Source organism: Pelobates fuscus, chromosome 10 (assembly GCF_036172605.1).
Source record: "Pelobates fuscus isolate aPelFus1 chromosome 10, aPelFus1.pri, whole genome shotgun sequence".
Classification (NCBI taxonomy): Eukaryota; Metazoa; Chordata; class Amphibia; order Anura; family Pelobatidae; genus Pelobates; species Pelobates fuscus.
The window spans coordinates 73853546-73877720 of NC_086326.1; the positions used below are offsets into that span (position 1 = coordinate 73853546).

The following is a 24175-nucleotide window of genomic DNA, read 5'->3' on the forward strand; positions in this document are numbered from 1 at the left end:
TTGGTAATCAATGAGCACTACAGCAGGTAACTAAATGGGTTTGATTACAACTTTCATTAGCCTATTAAACTTGGCTATAGGCTACCAAATGAGCCAGCAAATGCACACTAAACGTATCTTCAAGGGATCAACTAGCTGGCAGTATTACGCACAAAAGTAATACTGCCAGCATCGGCATAGAAACCAGAGAAAATGGGGGAGTTGCTTTTAATAATAATTTAGTGGATATTGGCAATGCTATGTTTGCAAGGTTAACACACCTCAGCTGGCTTTATATCTGACAGCCACTAGAGGAACATCCCCTGTGAGAACCAAGTCAGACTCCGTTCTCAATCAAACGCTGCTCATAGAGAACATTTGGTGGCCATACATGTGCGCTAGCCTCCCAATGTTTACTGATATGGAAGCATTGGATTGATAAGATCAATCAGTCATAATAATTTCAGTCAGGGAGTCTGAGCAGCGGGACAGAGTCCAGCACAGCAATGGCTGAAAAGTAAGTAACTTTTTTATTGCAAACCGGCTGAAAAGTAAGTACATCACTTTTTTTTTTTATACAAAACCGAGAAGGAGGAGGTCAGATATATAAACAGTTAGTAGGGCACTATATAGTGTTAAAGGGACTCTCCAGTGCCAGGAAAACATATCAGTTTGCCCCTCTCCCTCCACCCCCAATCCCCATGTTGCTGAAGGGGGGTAAATCCCTTTTAGTCCACCCACGCTCCTCCCCCGCCAACATCAGCCAGCGGAGGAGACCTAATGTGCATGCGCGGCAATGGCCGCGCACGTGTATTAGACATCCCCATAGGAAAGCATTATTCAATGCTTTCCTATGGGGATTCCGACGACGCTGGAGGTCCTCATGCATAGCGTGAGGACGTCCAGCAGCGTTTAAAACACTAGAGGAGGACTTAATCCTGCAAGGTAATTATTGCAGTTTATAAAACCTGCAGTAATTACACTTGCAGGGTTAAGGGTGATGGGAGTTGGCACCCAGACCACTCCAATGGGCAGAAGTGGACCGGTGGGGGATATCCCGGTCCCCGCCAGGAGAGGTACCCCACCCTCCATATCACACAACAGATTTGGCAGAATGGGAGTGGGGGCCTCCAACATAGCGGAAAAGCCTGATCCAACCACAAGAAACGCGCGACGGCGCCAACACACGCCAGCAGGCCCCAGTGGCCATGCTAAAGACCCCATGGAAGAAATCTTTGAACGCTTCTGGGCCAAGCTGGCACTGCATCTACAACCGGCGATGACCCACCGCAAACACTCCACCCGGGACAAGGTTCACGGCGCGGGGAAATCCGGGACTCCACCTCAGGGCACAAAGAAGTCCCACGTTACTAACTCCCACACTAAAGGCCCTCCCAGGCTGAGAGCAGCAGGGGGCATACCCCATGGATTCCGGCCACACCAGCCGAGAGCGACAAAACGACGACCAACATCGATCAGCAAGACTCCCCGCACTATCCCGAAAGGGACGACCCTGGCCCATACCGGTTCCCAGGCTCGTGGCAAGATGGCACCGGCTCTAATACAGTCCTGGGGCAGAGGGGAAACCCCACCTCAACGTCACTGTGCAACCCCCCTGATAAAACGGGTTCAAGATCAGAGACACCAGCTTCGATTAACATTGACCTCCAGAGGACGCCAAACGCAGCACAGTGAAGTATCGATCCTGCAGCATGACAGGAGCAGGGATGTTGCCTCATACTGCCTGAACGCAATCGCCCACCCTCGTAAACTTTGCCCACACGACAATCCGCGACAACTGTTGCAGCACCCGACCGACCCAGCGCACTGCAGGGCTGCCATGGAGGACACTCTTATTACAACCATTGGTGTGGGCTAAGTTACTTTGCGGGACTCAATGCCTACATGACCTGCCCAGACTGACTGCAGACCAACACCTAATACACATCCACATGACCTGAAGACCTATACACAACCACACAGGCAGACATGACATGCATCCGGACGCCTTATAGCGCACCTACATTACACCGCACTGCCAACTAACCCAACAAATAATGTGCCTAAGTGTATAGCTAACTGTTTACTTGTGACTTTTCTTGTTTAATGTTTAATTTTACCTTTGAGACGGTGTGGTAGCCCAGGAATGAGAATTACCCCCATAATGGCATACCATTTGAAAAAGTAGACAACCAAAGGTATTGAAAGTGGGGTATGTTTAGTCTTTTTTAGAAGCCACTTAGTCACAAACACTGGCCAAAGTTAGCGTTCATATTTGTTTTTGTGTGAAAAAAGCAAAAAACTAATATTTGGCCAGTGTTTGTGACTAAGTGGCTACTAAGAAAGACTGGACATACCCCACTTGCAATACCTCGGGTTGTCTACTTTTGCAAATGGTATGCCATCATGGGGGTAATTCTCATTCCTGGGCTACCATACGCTCTCAAAGGCAACATAACCAATCTGGCAAATTTCAATGTCAAAAAAATGAAATGCATGCCTTATATGTGATTCTCTAACTTTCCAAAACACCATAAAACCTGTACATGGGGGGTACTGTTATTCTCGGGAGACTTCACTAAACACAAATATTAGTGTTTTAAAACAGTAAAACATATTACAACAATAATATAGTCCATAAAAGTGCAGTTCGTTTGTAAAAATGCAAAAAACTTCACTTTTACTTAAAATATCATCGTTGTAATACAATTTACCAGTTTGAAACACTAATATTTGAGTTCAGCGAAGTCTCCCAAGTAAAACAGTACCCCCTATGTACAGGTTTTATGGTGTCTTGGAGAGTTACAGGGTCAAATATAGTGCTTGCGAATTAAATTCTCTCTGCACTTTCTCCCTGCGTTGTCAGGCATGACAATCAAATATTAATTAATAAAATCACATAATTATTAATTATGTTAAAAGATTATTTAAATATACACGTAGAATTTTAAAATATATGCATGTATAGGTATTTAAATTCTACGTGTATACTAATGTAATCTTTTATGTAATTATATGTATTTATCTATATATATATATATATATATATATATATATATATATATATATATATATATATATATATGCGGTTATTTGTATTTTATATATAGATAGATATATATAGAATGTCATTCTAAGTGTATTTTGTTACCTATATATATTAATAATAAAATACAGTTAGAATGAAATTACATATGAATATATCATTTCTATTAAATTTTGTTTCAATATTTTACTTATTTATTTTATTAATTATTGTAATTATACGTATATATAATATATGTGTATATATCTATTATATATATAATATACATATACATATACATATTATATATATGTAACGTCATTCCAAGTGTAATATTAATATTAAAATACACTTTATATGACGTTACATATATATAATATGTATATATATATATAATATATATACATATTATATATAATATATATATACATATATTATATATACATAACAATACTTTTAATTTAAATTTAAACATGTCTAATTTTTTTTTACACTACCTACCAGCAGGGGGACTGTCTGATATTTTAGACAGCCCCCCTGCTGGCAGATCCACAGCCAGCTATAGGGGGCCATGTGATTGCTCTTTGAGAGCGATTACATGGCCCCCAGAGGCCTCATTTACCAGGGGAGGGCTACCTGGGCTGTCAGGCAGCGCTCCAGAAGAGGATCGCGGTGGAGGTGAGTACATCTCACCTCCTGGGGGCTTAAGCCGTTACGGCGTTATATGCCGCCGCAACGGCTTTAAAGCCCTTTAACCCCTTAAGGACCAAACTTCTGGAATAAAAGGGAATCATGACATGTCACACATGTCATGTGTCCTTAAGGGGTTAAAGCCGGGACGGCATAGAACGCCGTAACGGCGTTAAGGGGTTAATAAAGCAGTTTTGGTGTATAGATCATGCCAGTGAGTGTATAGATCATGCCACACTTCATATAAATAGTTAAATTGAAATCAGCATGCACAAAATGTAAGTGACAAAGAATGAACATGGAAGAAAGGCTTTCTTTAAATGATCAATAGCATGACATTCTTCATATCTAATTATAGTTAAATAACCATGTGTTCATTAACAGAGGAAAGGCAAACAGACAGATACATATATTTCTACTCATTGATACTCAAGACATGATATAAGGGCTAAAATGGAAAAACAGACATGGAAGTGTTAGCTTACCTTCCATTACAACTTGCAGATAATACTGCTATGGGCTTTTGACGCATGAATCAATTTATTTATCAAGAGATTAAAAGGAAAGCCTGATGTTCACAAACGACCTGGACTTGAGAAAAGCTTCTCTCGCCAGTATATTTAAATACCTCCTCTGCCCCCACCCCGTCCTAAGCTTAAATTAGCTTTGTTTCTTAGTGATGTCATTCTGTCACCAGCTATTCACAATCGACTACTTCTTTTAGTAGCCTGACATTCCTTGACTTTGACATCAATCATGGAAAAAAAAAAAGAAAAATGACTCTGAAATGCTTTGCGGTAACAAGAACTGTCTAATGTAGCTGATCACACCTTACTTTTGAATTTGGAGGCCGCCAATACGACAGACATAGAACAACGTAAACAGAAAATAATAGCCCACTTGACGGTGTCAAAAGAATATTTTCATTAGCATCGAGAAGATTAACAGATTAAGCTCGTGTTTCAATGGACAGACTCCAAACTAGCTGGCAAATGATACGGACACAGACACCAGCAATCGTACTAATTTCTGCAGTGTAGGAACAAAACCCGGACACTTCAAATTATACTGCTGTCATAGCCTTGAGGTCAACATTCTAAATAAAAAAAAAAAAAAGATAAAGATAATTATTAGGTTATTAGGGTTCAAAATCAGAATCCAAAGGCTTCACAGTGTGGTGCAACAAGTAGTAGTTTGAGGATCAAAAGAACAAAATAATATTCGTCAAATGTGATCTTGTTCTTCTGATCCTCAATAAACTACTACTTATTGCACCACACTGTGAAGCCTTTTGATTCTGATTTTAAATTTTTCGAAGGGACTTTCAGGAGTAGTAACCGACACTATTTGTTCACCTGAACCCAACCGTTGGATTAGGTTATTAAGGTTATTTACGAACTGCCATTAAAATCATACCTCTGTTTTTCTATAAAAAGTATTAAATAACTTCCATTGAAGGAACTTTATATAAAAAACATCAATATCAATTGCCTGGATACTACATGTTTTTTGTCGTAGGTTACAAATGTGCCCTCCCTCAAAACCACATAAGAATGGGTGGGATTGTTCTTCCTTTTGTAGTGTTTTGTGCATGGTAGGGAAGTGCTTTGAGAATACTTATGCCACTGGTTAAGTAATGAACACATTTCCTGCTGTACCAAATGCTTTTCCCCTTCACTAAGGTCACACCACCTGATGCCCCTCTTGCATTGCCATACTGCCAGTTGTGACATTCTGGTGTCACGTCTGATCCTGGATGCCATACGTGTGTGCCTTTATAACACTCCATGCTCCTGCTTTCTTTTAGATGCAAGAGCCAATGTGTCAATCACAAGACTCTGCTACCGGCACTTCCCATTTCGCCAAAATGGCTCTAGCCAAAAAGGCTTTTTTTTTATATTTATATAAACCCTCACCAATGACATTATTCTTGTAATAATTCCCTCTGTGGAACAAGAGAGAGTTCGTTTGTGTCCTTTAACCTTTTGATATTGACACCTGAGTAGTCCTTGTTTATCTTGCTCTCTGTATCTCGAACTTATTCCATCATTTTTGTTCTACACTTTATCTCTTTAGCCTTGACTAATTTAAGTTGTTGTTTGTTTTTAGGCATTTTAGCTTATATACGCACTGTGTCTTAATTATTCTTTTGGTTAAGATACTTAAGTTCTGCATGTCAGAGTCGGTACACTAGTAGCAAATTCAGGGTATGTTAAGAGGAACAGATTTACTGCTCATAGGAGAGTAGAGGAGGCATCAGATTTATACAAAACAGCATCTTAAGCCCACTGCTCTTCCTTAGACAATAGAGAACTAATCCACACCATACAGAGTGGGAAAGCTCATCCAGTAGGTGAAAACAGAACGATACACATGAAATGAGCTCTCAAAAAAAATAAACAGTAGGGTGCATTCATAACTCTGCATTCTCCATGATAAACTGCTATCCTGGGTTAATCCTTCCTATTTTTGCAAACACTGGAGGAAAATCTCTTGCGCGTGTGTACGTGTATTAGATTGGGTATGAGCATTCACAGAGCATTATGAATGCCTGGACTTGTTTAATAACATTCTTCCTATGCACCGCCTGGCATGTCACCATTACAGTGCACGTACCCAAGGTTGACATGCCACCTTTCAGAATCCAGTTAGAACATTTGCATGATGGGACATATGTTCTAGAGAACTCAAGGAAGGAAAGGTATGATGTCTGATTGGCCCAGTCAATAAGGGGATGTCGGTACAGCTGCAGGGACACATTTTGCTTTGGTACAGAGAAAACGTTTGAGAAACCATCCTTCCAATGCTTAAAGGGGAACAGCTACTTCTCTAGAATTTGCACCGTTGATTAAAACATTGAAAATCATTTACACCTTGTGTTAACCATTATTTTCTCATTATTCTATTTGATTTTATAATTAGATCATAAGATTTAGCAAATGACACCATAATCAAGTTTAGAGAAGACAAAGCCAGGGCAAACATGTCAAATTAAGAGAAGATTTAGGAACATTGTTTAATTTATGCTTTTTCTGTATGCTTTTTTGCTATGCCAAGTTCCAGGTGCAAAGAACAAAGTTTACAACAATGCCACGGTGGAGGTGCCTAGTTGCAGGATAAATAGGTGTAGATTTCTACATTAAAATTTTATTTTAAACACGTCACACATAAATTTTTGTTAAACATAATGATAATTAAACATAACATTAGATATCTTTGAAAGTAACAGCTCCCCTTTTACTTACAAAAATATACCCAATTTATATATAAACTATTAAATTCGGATGTAAATTAGTAAATGTTCATATACCGCTTAATAATTAAAATAAATCACAGCCACCACCTAGTAGAGATTGAATTATTATATAGAAACAAACACCTATATTTTAGACAATGTATCCTACAATATTTTCAGTAGTGACAGAGTTGCTGGTGCTGAAATTGTTCTCAGCCAACAAAAAGAATCACACTAATGTAACCTTTCATCCCCTTATTCACAAAAGGTATCTTGTATGTACATAAGTAAGTGATAGCTATAGCCTTTGATGAATGATAACTTGTCTTCATTACTATCAGGTATACTTAAAGGAACACTATAGTCACCTAAATTACTTTAGCTAAATAAAGCAGTCTTAGTGTATAGATCATTCCCCTGCAATTTCACTGCTCAATTCACTGTCATTTAGGAGTTAAATCACTTTGTTTCTGTTTATGCAGCCCTAGCCACACCTCCCCTGGCTATGACTGACAGAGCCTGCATGAAAAAAAAAAACTGGTTTCACTTTCATACAGATGTAATTTACCTTAAATAATTGTATCTCAATCTTTAAATTGAACTTTAATAACATACAGGAGGCTCTTGCAGGGTCTAGCAAGCTATTAACATATCAGGGGATAAGAAAATCTTAATTAAACAGAACTTGCAATAAAGAAAGCCTAAATAGGGCTCTCTTTACAGGAAGTGTTTATGGAAGGCTGTGCAAGTCACATGCAGGGAGGTGTGACTAGGGTTCATAAACAAAGGGATTTAACTCCTAAATGGCAGAGGATTGAGCAGTGAGGCTGCAAAGGCATGTTCTATACACCAAAACTGCTTCATTAAGCTAAAGTTGTTCAGGTGACTATAGTGTCCCTTTAATGTTTTTCACATTTCATGAACAGCAATTTAATCTTCAAGTAGTAAAACATTCACGGAATGGAATGTACTTATAGAACGGAGATATTCTGATTTAAAAAGCATACATTTATCTTCCACGCTGATAAGGACACAAGGGCAAAATGTCTGCAATAGCCAACACACTGCCTGCTATTTCCACGGAGCACTCTAGATCAGCCATGCACCGAGCATAGGGCTCGCTCCAAGCCTTTTTCAAGATCGCAGCAGACATAGAATAACCAATGATACAAATATATCTATGAATTCCAGCCCTTTTGGCATTCGTTCGATCACAGGTGATCTGCTAGGCAATAATTCTCAATTCGTTGCAAAGAAATACTGTGATTTGGGGCAAACTTTTATTGGATATAAAACTATTTTTGGTGGAATCTCATAGAAAATCAGAGAACTAATTTTAATCTTCCTGCAAATAAATCCAGCAAATCACACAATTACTTTTCTGATGGTGGTTTTCTATCAGCTCATTCGCCTTCTTTGTGAACGACTAATAACTGGATTGACTTTATCATAAATTTTATGAAGCAGTATGGCGTATAATAGGAGGAGGAAGCTAAAATATTGCATAAAAAAATAAGAAATATTTGGATGCAGATTAAGACCAATAATTATTCTTCCTCTCTGTGTTTCAGTTTTCTGAAGGTTTTAGTTCATTCATAATTCATTCATCGCTTTCTTGTTTTCAAAGCCGATTCAAGAAACAGCATGTATTTCAGTGGCCAAACATACCACTGCATCAAACATACATGTAAACAATAATAAAAAGAAAGGGGGAGAGGTAACCTTCGTAGACTATCTTCAACAGGGCATAAACTTTATATAACAGGGCATAAACTTTATATAACAGGGCACAAACTTTATATAACAGGGCATAAACTTTATATAACAGGGCACAAACTTTATATAACAGGGCATAAACTTTATATAACAGGGCATAAACTTTATATAACAGGGCACAAACTTTATATAACAGGGCATAAACTTTATATAACAGGGCACAAACTTTATATAACAGGGCACAAACTTTATATAACAGGGCATAAACTTTATATAACAGGGCACAAACTTTATATAACAGGGCATAAACTTTATATAACAGGGCACAAACTTTATATAACAGGGCACAAACTTTATATAACAGGGCACAAACTTTATATAACAGGGCACAAACTTTATATAACAGGGCATAAACTTTATATAACAGGGCATAAACTTTATATAACAGGGCATAAACTTTATATAACAGGGCATAAACTTTATATAACAGGGCATAAACTTTATATAACAGGGCACAAACTTTATATAACAGGGCACAAACTTTATATAACAGGGCATAAACTTTATATAACAGGGCATAAACTTTATATAACAGGGCATAAACTTTATATAACAGGGCATAAACTTTATATAACAGGGCACAAACTTTATATAACAGGGCACAAACTTTATATAACAGGGCATAAACTTTATATAACAGGGCACAAACTTTGTTTTGCACTTTTTATTCTTCTGATTTGCTGAAGACAAGTTCTACAGTCTGGGTCTATGCCAGATTTGGGTAGAGCCTCATTCAACCTGCTTCCTGGTTCCCTTGTCTTGACTATTTACTCCGATCTCGGATTTCTGTATTCCTTGACTTCTTACCAATTTATCTCTACTATTTACACGTTTGGTCCTTCACCTTCCTGGAGGCACATGATTAAGCCCAGTCACTATGATTTTCTGTCTGCTTACCTGGTGGATACAGATTTGAAAACTACCTGAGAGGGTTAGACAATTACCAACATTAAAATGTAACGTATCAGTACAAAGTATTGACAGAATGCACATCAGGATCAATAAGAATACGCTTGCTAGATTCGGAATTAGAATCCATAGTGCTAGATTTTAGGGTGTTTTTTTTTTTCCTACAAGGAGTGGGGGGTTGCAAGTTTTGAATTTTATTTCTAGTCACAAGTCAGCCCTTGTTACACTATCAAGTGTGAAATAACAGAAGGTTTATAATTGGTATGTCAGATATGTGGCCCTTTCCACCTAAACATCGGCCCCCAGCTTCTCATTTCACTTTGGATGAAGCATGGTCCACAAACAGGTCAAATATTTCAAAGGGAAGACTTTTAGTTATGCATGTACACTTCTGTCTCAGCGCTTACATTTTTCCTACATGAAGAATCATTGTAATATTGACGTATCTTTCCATTTCACAGTACTAATATTATATTACAATGAAATTCTTTAAAGGGATACTATAGTTACAAGAATATACAGCTGTATTTCTGGCACTAGCCCCCTGCGTCCTCCCTCGTGCCCCCTCTGCATTAAATAAAGGGTTTTAAAAACCCTTATTTACTTACCTTACCCCAGCGTTGATGTCCCTCAGCGCTGGGTCGACGCTCCGCCCCCTCCAAAGTCCCGCAACGATCCACTGAAGGCAGACTTCGTGCTGTAATGTAAACATTGCAGTTTTTCTGGAACTGCAATGCTTTACATTGCAGCACTAAATGCATACGGTTGGTATATTAGGCACCCAGGCCACAACTCATTGAAGTGGACTGGGTGCCTATAGTGTCCCTGTGTTAACAACTGTTCAAAATCCATCTGGAATAAGTGATCAAGTGTTTGAGCTGTGGTATGAAGCATGTACAATGTGATGGAACCTTCAAAAACCTGGGTCAAAAATCAGGAGATCAACAAATAGCAAACAATCTGTGTGGAGCCTGGCTAGGAATGATAACAATTACAGTTCAATGGATTTTGTATGCAAATACCCCGTTACCCATAGCCCCCTAAGCCTATCTTATACCGACGGCAAAGGGTGTGTACCCTGTGTCATTAAAGCATCAAGAATATCTGCACACTGTGTTCTAATTGCTGCCAGTTTTTTTTTTAGTTTTTTTTTTTTAACATCACTATAATGACAACGCATTTTCAATTTTGACATTTTAAAGATAAAACTAAGTCCAATATATTTCACCATTTGCAAAGATCTTAAAAGAGCCTTGGATCATTTAGCAGATGGATGAGTAAAAATGATGCCTCTCAATGCCAAACTGCACGCTGCTCTGTTTTTTAGGAGGTTAAAGGTGACTGCTTAATGACCACAGCTGCAAGTGGATTAAGATTGATGAACTGTTCTTTACCAACAATCATTCACTTTGAGAAATGCGAGATGGGGTTTCACAGCTCAGTGTAAATAAGATACAAGATTTCTGAATATGCAGTAGGATGGTAGTGTTTAAATTTACTGTAAAAAACAAACAAATAATAAAATATTTCATACGGAAAATTCCATGTAGACTTGCTTAGTTTCACATCTGTCCTGGAGTTTGAATGTTATAAGGTAATGATGACTTTCAGGGTGGAAAGGTTACTGGGCTCTATCATACAACAAAGGGATATTATTAATACACTTGTAAACACAGTATTCTTTTCTGGCCATGGATGGCGTCGAGTGGATTACATGCGTCCTGCATGGAAATAAAGATGGCATGGCTCGTTTTCCATCCAACATTGCCAATGAGGTTAGCAATATCAAAACAGAAACATAACTGTTGTAGAAATCACATTTGACAAATTTACTGGCACGGTACACTGAAAGAAAAAAAATGTCATGCTTCTAATTACAACAAACTTTTCTCTTCTATCAAAGGTTGTATATCTAAAAAAGAAGTGGACCTCATATGTTGGTATTTTACATTAGGAAAAACGTTCAGATTCTGCCTCTTTGCATTTGCCAAAACATGAAAGAGTGACAAGGGGATGTGGCTCCCAAAGATGTTCTGTCCGCCTGCGAGGTTTGCTTGGGATGTAGCAGAATAAATGTTGTCAAGAGTTTTCTCTGGACTGGTTACTTGAAATGTTCTTCACATAATACTTATTTTCATCTAGCTATAAGATCTGTAAGTGTTTCAGTGTAAAGGTACAATTTTCAATCCTTTTCAAATACTACATTTAAAAAAAAAAAAAATACATGTAGAGAGCATGTGATGGGGCAACCAACCACAATCTAGTGATCAGTTTGGGACACAGACAATACACGTTGACCGTGAGTACTTTGCCTTTAGTCGTGTGCCACAAGGTAGAGCACAAGGTAGACCATTTATTTGACCATCTACTACTGAGCAGTGGCTGTGGGACAATCAATAACGGGTGGCTTATCACAGCGATACCCTGGAGCAGTTTGTATAAAAATTGGGACATTCTTCATGTTGCGAATAGGCACAAAGCAGACTGGACAGGTTTAGCTTATTCGTCAAAAACAGAGAATATGAGAACTCTGAGAATAATCAAATGTTCTCAGAAACCCCAATAACTTGCCCTTCAGTTGGTCACCTGTGCCATTACAGAGACAACCTAGGCCATTTGCATATCCCACCTACAAAGGCAGTCCATATCCCAAATGCCGGCAAGTTCCCTCTGCCGGCTTATTCTTCCTCCATTACCCACGCCAGACCTGGTATGCCTGGTAGCACACACCCATTGGATCCACGGCGGACATAGTCCTGAGACAGTTTCCTGTTTGAACTGCCTGGTCCATGCTTGCATCCCATTTATTGCTGCTTCGAACACTCACTGGTTACATTACAGGCAACATTGTTCTTAAGCCTGTATTTTAAGCTAAATTAGGTTGTCCAACAGGGTTTTTACGTTTGCTACTTACACATTGTTTCTTATATTTATGAGATACATAGTGGCAAATATTAGTTTTATTATATTAGTTTATGTAAAAAAAGTTTTTTATTTTACTGAAATTGTGTAAAATGAACATTGTTAAAGGGAATCATATGCTACATAGGAATTATTTTTTTTAGATACTTTGAAATGCCCTCTTTAGTTTAGTGTATATACACAATTTACATTGTGAGTTTATACGATTGTACTTTACATTTAACCACCAACCAAAATCTACCATATCGTGAGTAGCTCCCATCACAAGCACGTCCTGATGTCTGATTCCCAGTGTGCTCAAGGGAAACAAGGGTTTGCTCTAAAGCTTTTGACTGAAAAATTACAAACTGATTAATATGTCAAACTATGATCAGCGACATCAGTATAGGTTTTCTTTCTGTGCCATCTATGATGGCACATAAAGAAATCCTGATATATCACTGATACTCAAGACACTAAAAGCATACCACTCCCAGTAATTTTATCTAATTATACATTTTGCCAGAGTCTGAAGGCAAATTGCTTTCTTCTGTTTGGTAGTTATTACAAACATACAATCTGTCATAGTATCATTTGAGCAGAATGCCCAACTTCCTTCAGCGTCCCTCCAGAATTTAAAGAAATTTAGCCATGGGAGGGTAAAGCATACTGAATGATTTGCCATTGCAAACAGCTCAGCAAGCAGACATACTGCATGAAAAAAAACATTTTTACCCATTCTCTAACCAGCAAGATTGAAGCTTCCCTAATGACTCACCAGTACTGCGCTTTCTGGGGCAACATCTTGATGGAGGACACCGGTCGTAAATCAGAAACCCCCTATTGGATCACTTGTGATATGCATTCAGGAAGTGCAACGTGTATGTTTCTGAACATTGTAAAATGATCTGGCAGAGAAATATACTTCTGATTTAGTTGCGTTTTGAGTGCAGGTTTCTTTTTTCCCCCATTTTACTCATTGTATCAAACACTGCAGGATTTAACTGAGCTACTTAAAAATTACAATACGTTGGGAAAAAAACCTAAAGATGTATTAATAAGCCAGAAATTCATGCTTTTCTGAAGTTTGAACTTCTCTACAGAAGATGGAATAACTTATTTTTACAAACTGCAGTTTCTAAATTTGTAAACAAGCTTATTACAGCTTGTCTTGGAGATAAAAAAAAAACACATTAAGATGTCACAGAGCCATATGCTATCCTACAAGTATAAATAACCTTCTCGCCATGGGCAACAAGATTAAAGACCCATTAAGGCAGATCAAGTGGTATTTGTGAACAAGATGCTATTGGCATACTTTGGATTTATGGATGGACCTCCTTTGGATGTTAAATATTTTAGGAAAAACTCCTACAATACACGTTCAACAGCTTCTCATGTTCTTCTTTGATTCGATTTTGAACTTGCATAGAACAACATTTACACAAATATGGTTTGGTCAGACACTGTAACGTTAGATAATATTACGAGAACTACAGTAATTCAAACTATAGAAATGATCAGCCACAGCAGTAAAAGAGAAAAGAAGAAAGAAAACATCAAATGGTAATTTTTTTTTTTTTTTTTTTTACAGGTACTTAGTTAAATGGTTCCCCCTCATTATTTTTAGGGTGAGGGGGGTAGGTAAGGGTTAATTTTTTGGGGGGAGGGGGTGACTAGGGGTTTGGGACCTCTAGTCACCTGGGGGGGAGGTTATTTTTTTATTTAGGGCCCCCAACCGCCGCTCAGGGGTGGGGGCCAGGGGGGAGGACATTAGGTCCCCCCCTTAATTAGTATTTAGGGCCCCCACCCACCACTCAGGGTGGGGGTCATGAGGACATTAGGTCCCCCCCCCCTCATTCTAATTTAGGGCCCCCACCCACCGCTCAGGGGTGGGGGCCAGGGGGGAGGACATAAGGTGCCCCCCTCATTCTAATTTAGGGCCCCCATCCACCGCTCAGGGGTGGGGGCCTCGGGGGAGGACATTAGGTCTCCCCCCTAATTGGTATTTAGGGCCCCCACCCACTGCTCAGGGGTAGGGGCCAGGGGGGAGGACAATAGGTCCCCCCTCCATTATTTTACTTTAGGGCCCCCACCCACCGCTCACGGGTGGGGGCCGGGGGGAGGACAATCGGTCCCCCCCTTATTTTACTTTAGGGGCCCCACCCGCCGTTCAGGGGTGGGGGCAATAGGTTCCCCCTTCAGGTTAGAAGCCCCCACTTGCGCGGCACGGGTGGGGGCTTGAGAGGGGGGACTTTTTTTGTGTGTTTTTTTTTACACTATTTAATAGACATGCCCCTACTCGCGGTATAGCGAGTAGGAGCATAATTTACTAATACCAAGTAATCTTTACTTAGTATTAGTAAATTTGTCTGAAAGACCAATTCAGATCTTTCTGCCTTTTAGTAGATAGCTCTCTAATACCGTGGGAATTAGGGAATTATCTACTTATTCATTCCTGTCATTACATTGACTGGATAAGTAACTTACATTTTATATGAATGTATGTTACTTGATTGTTGTAAGTGTTGCAAATGCTTACAGCTGAATCCTGGCTATGTTTGTATACTTTTTATTTAAACTTGTATACAGTGTAACCTTCTTCTTCCACTGGATAAGTATATTCGTACTTAGGCAATACTTTGCTTCGGAACTTTGGCACTTCGGTATTTTCGGAACTTCGGCATTTGGACATTCGGAAGAACCTGAATGTCCGAATTGCCCAAAATTAGTCCAAATTCATATTCGGACCGAAACGAATTGCACATGTCTAATACCCCCCTTTTTTCTGTCTTTTACATATATGTGGATCTATGTGATGGAGTGGACAACTTAAGACATTTTGGGGGGAAACTATTACTGGACTTTTATTGATTTTCTCCAATCTACTGGATTTATTTACCTTTTTTTTGTGTATATTTTTTTGGATATTTGCTACTAGCTATATACAATTATCTAAAAGAGAAGGTTTTAACAGTTATTTCATCCAGATGAATTACCTAGAGCATAGCAATGCCGGCCTGCCTTCTTCCCATAGTGCATCTTGCTGCCATCTTTCCCTCAGGTAAATGACACATGCACCCGACCATCCACCTGATCTAAAAAAAACGTTTTTCATCAGAGCAGGCAGTCTGATGCTCAAATCCCCACGCTCAGTTCAGATGCATCCCTACTGAAAGCACTTGCAGAGGTGGACAGGGGTCATCACGGGCACAATCACGGGTCAGCGGCTACGCATCCCCATATGCAGCAAACTGTGATGCACTGTGTGTTCTGATACCTTTCTATTATGGCCACCATAAAGTTTTTTTTAGCAATTTGAACTACATTAGTTCTGCTCTGTGATTGGACCAGACTGGCTAGCCTTCACTCCATTGGTAACTTACCTGAATCCAGCGCCGATGTCTCTCGGCGCTGAGTCAGGCTCAACCCACGCTCCTCCCCCACCAACGTCAGCCGGCTGGGGAGACCTACCTAATGTGCATGCGCGGAAATGGCCCTGCACGCGGATTAGACCTTCTCATAAGAAAGCATTATTCTGCATAGCGTGAGGACGTCCAGCGTCGTTTAAAACACTTTGTGTTTTAAGAAGCCGGAAGTCCCTCTAGTGGCTGTCTGATAGACAGCCACTAGAGGAGGACTTAACCCTGCAAGGTAATTATTGCAGCTTGTAAAAACTGCAATAATTACATTTGCAGGGTTAAGGGTGATGGGAGTTGGCACCCAGACCACTCCAATTGGTAGAAGTGGTCAGGGTGCCTGGAGTATCCCTTTAATTCGTCTCTGATCCCAGGTGTACAACTCTTGTGGTCAGGACATCCACCCTTTGCTAAAGGGTGTTTCCCTTCTGATCCTCATTAGGAGAAAAATGTGGAGACTCCCAGATGAAAGGAATGCATATGTTCCCAGTTATTCACACAGTGTTGCTCTATTGCAGTTTAGAAATAAATGATCAGATTAGAATTCATTTATCTTTCTATAATCCCAAAAAGCTTTGATGAATCAGACGTCTTATTTGACATTATCTTCAAGGTAAAAAGTCTGACTGGTATTTTCTGCAAAGCAGAACATAATGAAGGGTTGTACATAATAAGAAAACCAATAACGCTCCCTGGTGCGTAAATTAGGAAAATTATTACCTTGTGACAGCAAGAAATTCAAGCACAAATAATGTTCATACATGTCCAATCTCATGAAATGCCATGCTCTATTCAAAACTAACAAGTGACTTTTTATACTAGATACAATGAAATCTCTATAACTGTAAGTGCCCTGTGCCGCGCTCACGAACACTGGCAAGTACCAAGTTCTGATAGAGTAATGTATATTTGCAGTCAGGAAATAGCATGTTTGCTCAGCTGCAAAAATTCAAACACACTAATGAAGCTAAAAACAAGTAAAACCATAAGATCACATAGTTAAGCACATAACGTTAAGGTGATCACAGAGGCCGCCACGCAGGAAATACTACGCATACCAGGCTAAGACATTAACACAACTAGGCAATATTTTTATTTTTTCAGTAATCCAAGGGAGATCCAAATTAAACCTCTCTGTTTATTATCTTTTCACATATTTTAGACGCAGAGCATGTATCTTATATACATTGCGCTGCTAAGGTACTTTGGTGTCAGTTAAGTGATCATCCTTCAAGGCACGGAATAGTTTTGATTTGTGTATTTTAAAAAGGTTTTACTTATAAAATTTTATTTAGACAGAAAACATTTAAGGCTTTACGCTTCTAAGAAAAACATTAAACCAATTCCCGATTTTAGAAAGTTATATTTGTGATTTATCCATTATCTGGAATGGATCGGTTAAAGTATAGTCAGGCCACATAACGACTATTTGCTGTTGAAGTGGCTTTGGTGCTATTAGGTGGTGGGTATCGTCCCCCACTTCTTGGTCAAACTGTTTTAGAAAAGCTTGACCAATACCTGGGGTCCTCGAGTCACCCAGAGTCCACATTCCTGCTCAGTTATTGCCAACACACAAGTTACACTTCTACATATAAAAGTTCAGCGATCTCAGATTTTTCAGTATTAGAACATAAGTTATTCTACCCAGGCTTCATCATGAAAATAGAGCAGGAAAAAAAGGGGGAAGCATTACCAACAAGACAATACAGAGACCCAAGCTGCATGAAGCTTCTTTTTAATCCCCCGATGATGAGGGCCACAACGTGATTGATATAAAAAAAAAAATTGGGACACATTTTTTTTTCACGTGTATCTTTCAAAAGACCTCTATTGTATGTATATATGTATATATGTATGTATATGTATGTGAAGATTGTGTATGTACATATCAATATAGGGTAAAAAGCTAGATGTATATGTATGTATATACGTGTATCTGTGTGTGAGGGCATTAAAATATATAGGGGGGTAGACCTGTGTAGACCTGACTGGCCTAAGGCAGTCAGGAACCTAAATGTTGTACATTATTTTGTGGATCCTTACTTATACCCAAGGTATACATCTTAAAAGCATTTTCCTGCTCCCAAATCTCCTAGTGCACCTGCATCTGCCCTCTGTTCCACTTAGACTCATGATGACAAGATAGCAGTGGTGGCAGTTCCTTTGGGTGAGGCACCCTTTGCTTTTGAGATATCAAGCTTACCTTCTATTTTACAGTGAAAGCAATTCCTTGATCAGGCCACAAAGAAATGATGGTAGTGAAGTGACACGCATAAGTATGGGTCACCATGGACTCTTATAGCAGTTATAGCAGTCCCAGGATACTATTTCCTCAACAACAAAGACTACATCCTTTATGCAACTCTTTCAGGACTCACTCTGCACTGGGGCCCCTCATCGGGGACGTCTTCTAAACACATTTTGGATGTGAATGCCACTGCCCCGTTTGTTTTGCTCGGTTGGTAATGTGGTGTTAAGCTAGATTTCTCTTTCTAGCGTAACTTAACCAAGACAGCTTGTGGGCAGTTTTGATAGATATATGGTATTTATATGTTGATGGTTACTATTTATAGATTTACATTTGATTTTGTGTACCTATTAAGAAGATCAGTTTACATTTCCCTGCCACCACCTCTCCTCCTTGTCCATGGGTTATTGAGCAATTTATCTAGTTGTCGTGAGGTATACTTCTCTCTTATTCCATTTTTATCCAATTAATTGTATTAATTCAGGGAATATGCAGGTTGGCAGTCACCTGGGCCTACACTGACTCATTTACTTTGCTAATTTACGGGTATTCTATATTATTGTTTATCACCGAGTTAAGTCTAAGTCTAAACCTAGAGGCTACTAGTACCTTTATGGGGCATGTTCTCCATTTATATTCTGCTGTCTACTTTACAAAGCTCATAGAGACGTGCTCAATTTGTTAATATTGAGTTTTGGGCTAAAGAGCACTGTATTTTGGCTTATCTATGTGAGTTTAGCTTTGTATCACTCATTTATGAAAAAAGAAACGATATGAAGTACAAAGAAAGAAAGACTCGGACATACTAGTCAACTAAATCCTGATGCTTTCAAGAAACCCAGTCAGTTCCTGAAATACAAGGACATATTGATGATCTCACAATGCGGAGGAGGAAACTACCGCAAACTTCACTTTGTGGAAGTCATTAGACCTGATTATTCTCTGCATGGTCATACAATGGTCAAGTAATTTGAGATAATTAATAATAATATAAGACCAATTGAAACCAGTTATAGGATGATAATTTCCAAACAAATTCAAGAGTGGCTCCAGGAAAAAGCCCTATACATTCCAAAGGCATCCTATTCACCAAACAAATTATTGGATCTTTTTAAGATATGATGCCTTATTTAAACTTGACGGTATGTAAGTGAAGCTTGCAAAAGCAAGCAATCTGTTTGCACAGACATCATTCTGCACGTGTTTCGGTTTGTATGAGAGCTCAAGAGATTAGATCAGACAGACCAAACAGCAGACCTTTTCCATCTGCTTAGCCATCATTTCTACTATCTGCACAAATGGCAAATAACACAAACCATGAACATTATTTTGATTGTTAACATGTATTTGAAATTATAGTTGCACCAATATAATTTTATAGGATTTACCAAATAAAAACTAATTTCATTAATTTCACCAAACAAGAAACCAAAGCAAAATAATGATAAACTACAGTAAAATAAACATATTAATAAAATATATATATATATATATTTCTTTAAGAGAATAATAATTAAAATGTTAATCCAAGCACCATGACCAAATGTATTATTATTTATTATTATTATTGCAATTTATATAGCGCCAACAGATTCCGTAGCGCTTTACAATATTAAGAAGGGGATTTAACTATAAATAGGACAATTACAAATAAACTTACAGGAACAATAGGTTGAAGAGGACCCTGCTCGATCGAGCTTACATTCTATAGCAGGTGGGGTGTAAAACACATTAGGACAGGAATTTGCAATCAAATAAGGTGGACTGCCCTTTAGGAGAGGGCAAGAGACAGGTATGTGAGGTATTGGTTAGTCTTGGAGGCCATAAGCTTTCCTAAAGAGATGGGTTTTAAGGCACTTCTTAAAAGATGCAAGACTAGGGGAGAGTCTGATGGCGGTAGGCAGGCTATTCCATAGGAAGGGAGCCGCCCGCGAGAAGTCCTGCAAGCGCGAGTTGGCCGTACGAGTGCGGACAACGGACAGGAGGTGGTCACGGGCAGAGCGGAGAGACCGAGAAGGGACATACCTATGGATCTGTGAGGAGATATAAGAGGGGCTAGAGTTGTTCAGTGCTTTATAGGTGTGAGTAAGTACCTTGAATTGACTCCTATAGCATACAGGAAGCCAATGTAAGGACTGGCAGAGGGGTGAGGTGTGAGAGAAACGACTAGAGAGGAAAATCAGTCTAGCAGCAGCGTTCATTACGGACTGTAGGGGTGCAGTACGGCTTTTGGGAAGACCAATCAGGAGAGGGTTACAGTAATCCATGCGGGAAATTACTAGAGCATGGACAAGCTCCTTGGTAGTATCTGGTGCAAGAAAGGGGCGGATGCGGGCTATGTTTTTAAGACGAAATCTACAGGATTTGGCAACATGCTGGATGTGAGGCTCAAAGGTGAGACCAGAGTCAAGTATGACGCCAAGACAGCGCGCTTGCAAGGATGGACTGATGTTGGTACCACAAACTTGAAGGGAGAGCGAAAGAGGAGGATCAGTATTAGGAGGAGGAAAGATAAGGAGCTCAGTTTTTGAGAGATTGAGTTTCAGAAAGCGGGAGGACATCCAGTCAGAGATGGAAGAAAGGCAAGCAGTGACACGTTGCAGGACGGCAGGGGAGAGGTCCGGGGAGGAGAGATATAGCTGGGTATCATCAGCGTACAGGTGGTAGTGGAATCCAAAAGAGGTAATAAGTTTGCCAGTATAAAGAGAAAATAGAAGGGGACCAAGGACGGAGCCTTGGGGGACTCCAACCGAGACAGGACGAGGGGAGGAGGTATCATTAGAGAAGGAGACACTGAATGAGCGTTGGGAGAGATAAGAGGAAAACCACGAGAGGACAGAGTCACAGAGACCAAGCGATTGAAGAGTTTGAAGAAGGAGAGCATGATCAACGGTGTCAAAGGCCGCTGAGAGGTCAAGAAGAATTAGTATGGAGTAGTGGCCTTTGGATTTAGCTGTGATTAGGTCGTTAGTGACTTTGATAAGGGTAGTCTCTGTAGAGTGGAGAGGGCGGAAGCCAGATTGAAGGGGGTCAAGGAGAGAGTTGGAATTGAGGAAATGAGACACACGGGTAAAGACAAGTCTTTCCAGAAGCTTTGAGGCAAAAGGGAGCAGGGATATGGGGACGGTAGTTAGAGAGGGTGGATGGGTCGAGGGATGGTTTTTTTAGTATAGGCACTACAGTGGCATGTTTAAGGTCAGCAAGGACGATGCCAGAAGAGAGCGAGCAGTTGAAGATGTGTGTTAGAGAAGGCAGGAGACAAATGGTGCGAGATCCAGGAAGAAAAAATAATAAATTAATAAAAAAGGTGCAATAGGGACACAGCACCCAGACAACTTCAATTAGCTGAAGTGGTCTCGGTGCCTTCAGTGTCCCTTTAACTATGTGTGGCTACCAAAAAAAAACCAGCAACAAAAGCTAATCAAAACAATAACAAACATATAATAAGCATTTAATGTGTATAAATTATGTATTACATATCTCTTTTTAAAATAAAACATTTTCAATGATAAGTTAAATTTGCTACATCCTTCTTGTCCTTCTAAATGCTTCACAATGGGATAGGTTACCATAGCAACATAATCATATTGCGAATAGCATTTTATTTTGTACTGAATGTGAAACGTAAGTTTCAAGGTATATCAAGGAAATTACGGTATATCTTCTGATTGTCCACAGTGATTGCTCTAAATTGGAGGCAGAAATCCTTTTAGCTTCCTAAATAGCTCTATGCGCTTCTCGGGCTTCATGTCACGTTCAAAAGTTATTATGCAAAATAATGAAGCACTTTTGGCTTTAGTAGGCTTGAAGTGGAGCTAAATTCCTTTTAGGACCATACATAAAGGAGGTGTGTGAAATGGAGAATTTGACAATCAAACCACTTATAAACAAAGTCATGTGCGAGACATGCCATTTACAAATATTAGTATAATGTAATTTTATGCCACTCCCAGCCCACTCAATCCATAAAATAATACCCAGTGCAACATAAACACATTAAGCATGGGCACACATCTTTGTGTATTATTATCAGAACGTCTGGTGGGCTAGTTATGTACACTTTGCACACACTGCCCTCCCTTGTTACTCCACTATGAAAATGACCTCACCAACTATCCACAGCTCGTGAAACGAAAAGCACATATTATTTATGATATAGCGCCGTGCTGTCAGGTTTGGCAGGTGGAATGCAGACACGTTGCCCCCTTTCTGTAGCGAAGGAGTCTGGCTACATGATCCCATCAGAGCTTGGGAACTGTTCCCAGATATTTGCAAGCCTCTATTGACATTACTGAAATAGCCACAACTGGGACGGTCGGTCTCATAGGACATAGGCTAAAGCAAGGAAAAACAGAGATGGATATGGGATGGTGCTTAACACTTCCACTGCCAAAGGGACAAATTAAAGATTGTCGATTGGTATGCAAAGGGTTAACTGTGCTACAGTGGTTGTAGGTAGTAAGAGGGAGAGGTGAATTAAATAAAGTTTAAACAATTACCAAGAAATAGAGTTAGTGATAGAAGCAGTTGGCACTAAACTACATTTCCCATGATGCTCGGTAAATCTAAAATTGACCAACTTGTTTAGTGTTTTTTTTAGACTTCAGAATGTAGCCAGTAGAAAGGTTGTTGGTTATGCAACCTATTGTAATGAAGTATATTTAAAAGACATTAATAAACCTCATCCCTACCTCTAGTATATGACAACAGGGCTGCCATCATAAATTTTGGGGCACTTGACACAGCACAACGCCTGGGCACCCGGGCCCAGCCTCCAAGTCTGCCCACAGGGCCACCCACAAGTCCTCCTAAGGCTGCCCCTGAGTCCACCCTCAGGGCCCGCCTCTTTGAGTGGGCTCTACCCACAGAGACCATCCTGAGTCCGTCTACAAGGATGCAGTGTATGTTAATGCTGAATGTGCTGTGTGCACAGTGGATGTAGAATGTGTGTAGTGGATGCATTGTGCGAGTGTAAAGTGGATGCATTGTGTATAGGGTATACAGATTGTACATTTGTGTCATGTATGTAGTGTTCGTGTATATTAGATGCAGAGTTTGTTTGTTCAGTGTATGTAGTGTGTGTTTGTGTAATGGATGTACTGTGTATGACTTTTGTAGTGGAGGTGTGTATGGTAACTGCAGTTAATATACACACAATACATCCACTGCACAGAGTGTGTATAGTGAATGTATTTGTGTAAATGTTGTGTACCTTAGGGGAACAAAGACCAGCTTTCTTTTTTTACATTTTAGTACACTTTCTTTCATTTTCCTCTCTGTGCTTCTTACCTGTGCAGGACTGGGGAAATCGCATTCCCTGGTGGTTCAGTGGTATGGTGGAGGGAGTCAGCCGCTGTACACTGCAGAGGGTGTCCAGCACACTCCGTCTTAACTTTCCAGCAGCTCCTCTGTCTCTAACTCTCGTGCGAAGTGTTGACATGATAAACCGTGACCACGCTCTGACGTCCACGGGGCTCACAAGAGTCAGGGATAGAGAATCAGCAGGAAAGTTAAGACTGAGTGTTCTGGGGCCCTCTGCAGTTTACAGGTAGCCAAGGGGTCCATAGGTGAACATTTATATAGCGATAATCGCTAAACATATGTGCGAACAGGGAATGCGGGGCCCGAGACTCCCAGAGCAATTCTGGCCCCCCCAGGACCGTCTGGCACATGACAACTGGCATGGTTGCCATGCGCTGATGGCGGCCCTGTCTGACAGGATTCTCCAGCCATATACATGCATCTTGGTCAGACAGTGCTTGAAGATAGACAGCTAGTCTCTGTTTTCTTCCCTGTTTCTGTACTGGGAATAAAGCAGGAAAGATAATGGAGTCTAACTATTGGCTTTCAAACACGACCAATGGCTTAAGGAATCTATCGTATACTAGAAATTGTTTTCTATATTTATTTGCTCTCTTTTCATTTTACAAATATGAAAGAAAAAAAAAAAGAATTTTAACCCCTTAAGGACCAAACTTCTGGAATAAAAGTGA

General features: G+C 39.8%; 1 protein-coding gene across 35 annotated transcripts in view; it reads right to left on the minus strand.

Annotated features, from left to right (window-relative positions):
- Positions 1-24175, minus strand: part of SORBS1 (sorbin and SH3 domain containing 1) — a 317838-nt gene that overhangs the window by 113685 nt on the left and 179978 nt on the right. For 33 of the 35 annotated variants that reach the window (XM_063434304.1, XM_063434318.1, XM_063434322.1 and 30 more), the window contains exon 1: positions 4180-4270. The exons of the other annotated variants lie outside the window; for them this stretch is intronic. In XM_063434304.1, coding sequence (XP_063290374.1) covers positions 4180-4226 — 47 coding nt within the window. In that variant the 5' untranslated portion in view covers positions 4227-4270. Of the gene's footprint in view, positions 1-4179; positions 4271-24175 lie in introns of those variants that run through there. 35 annotated transcript variants of the gene reach the window in all.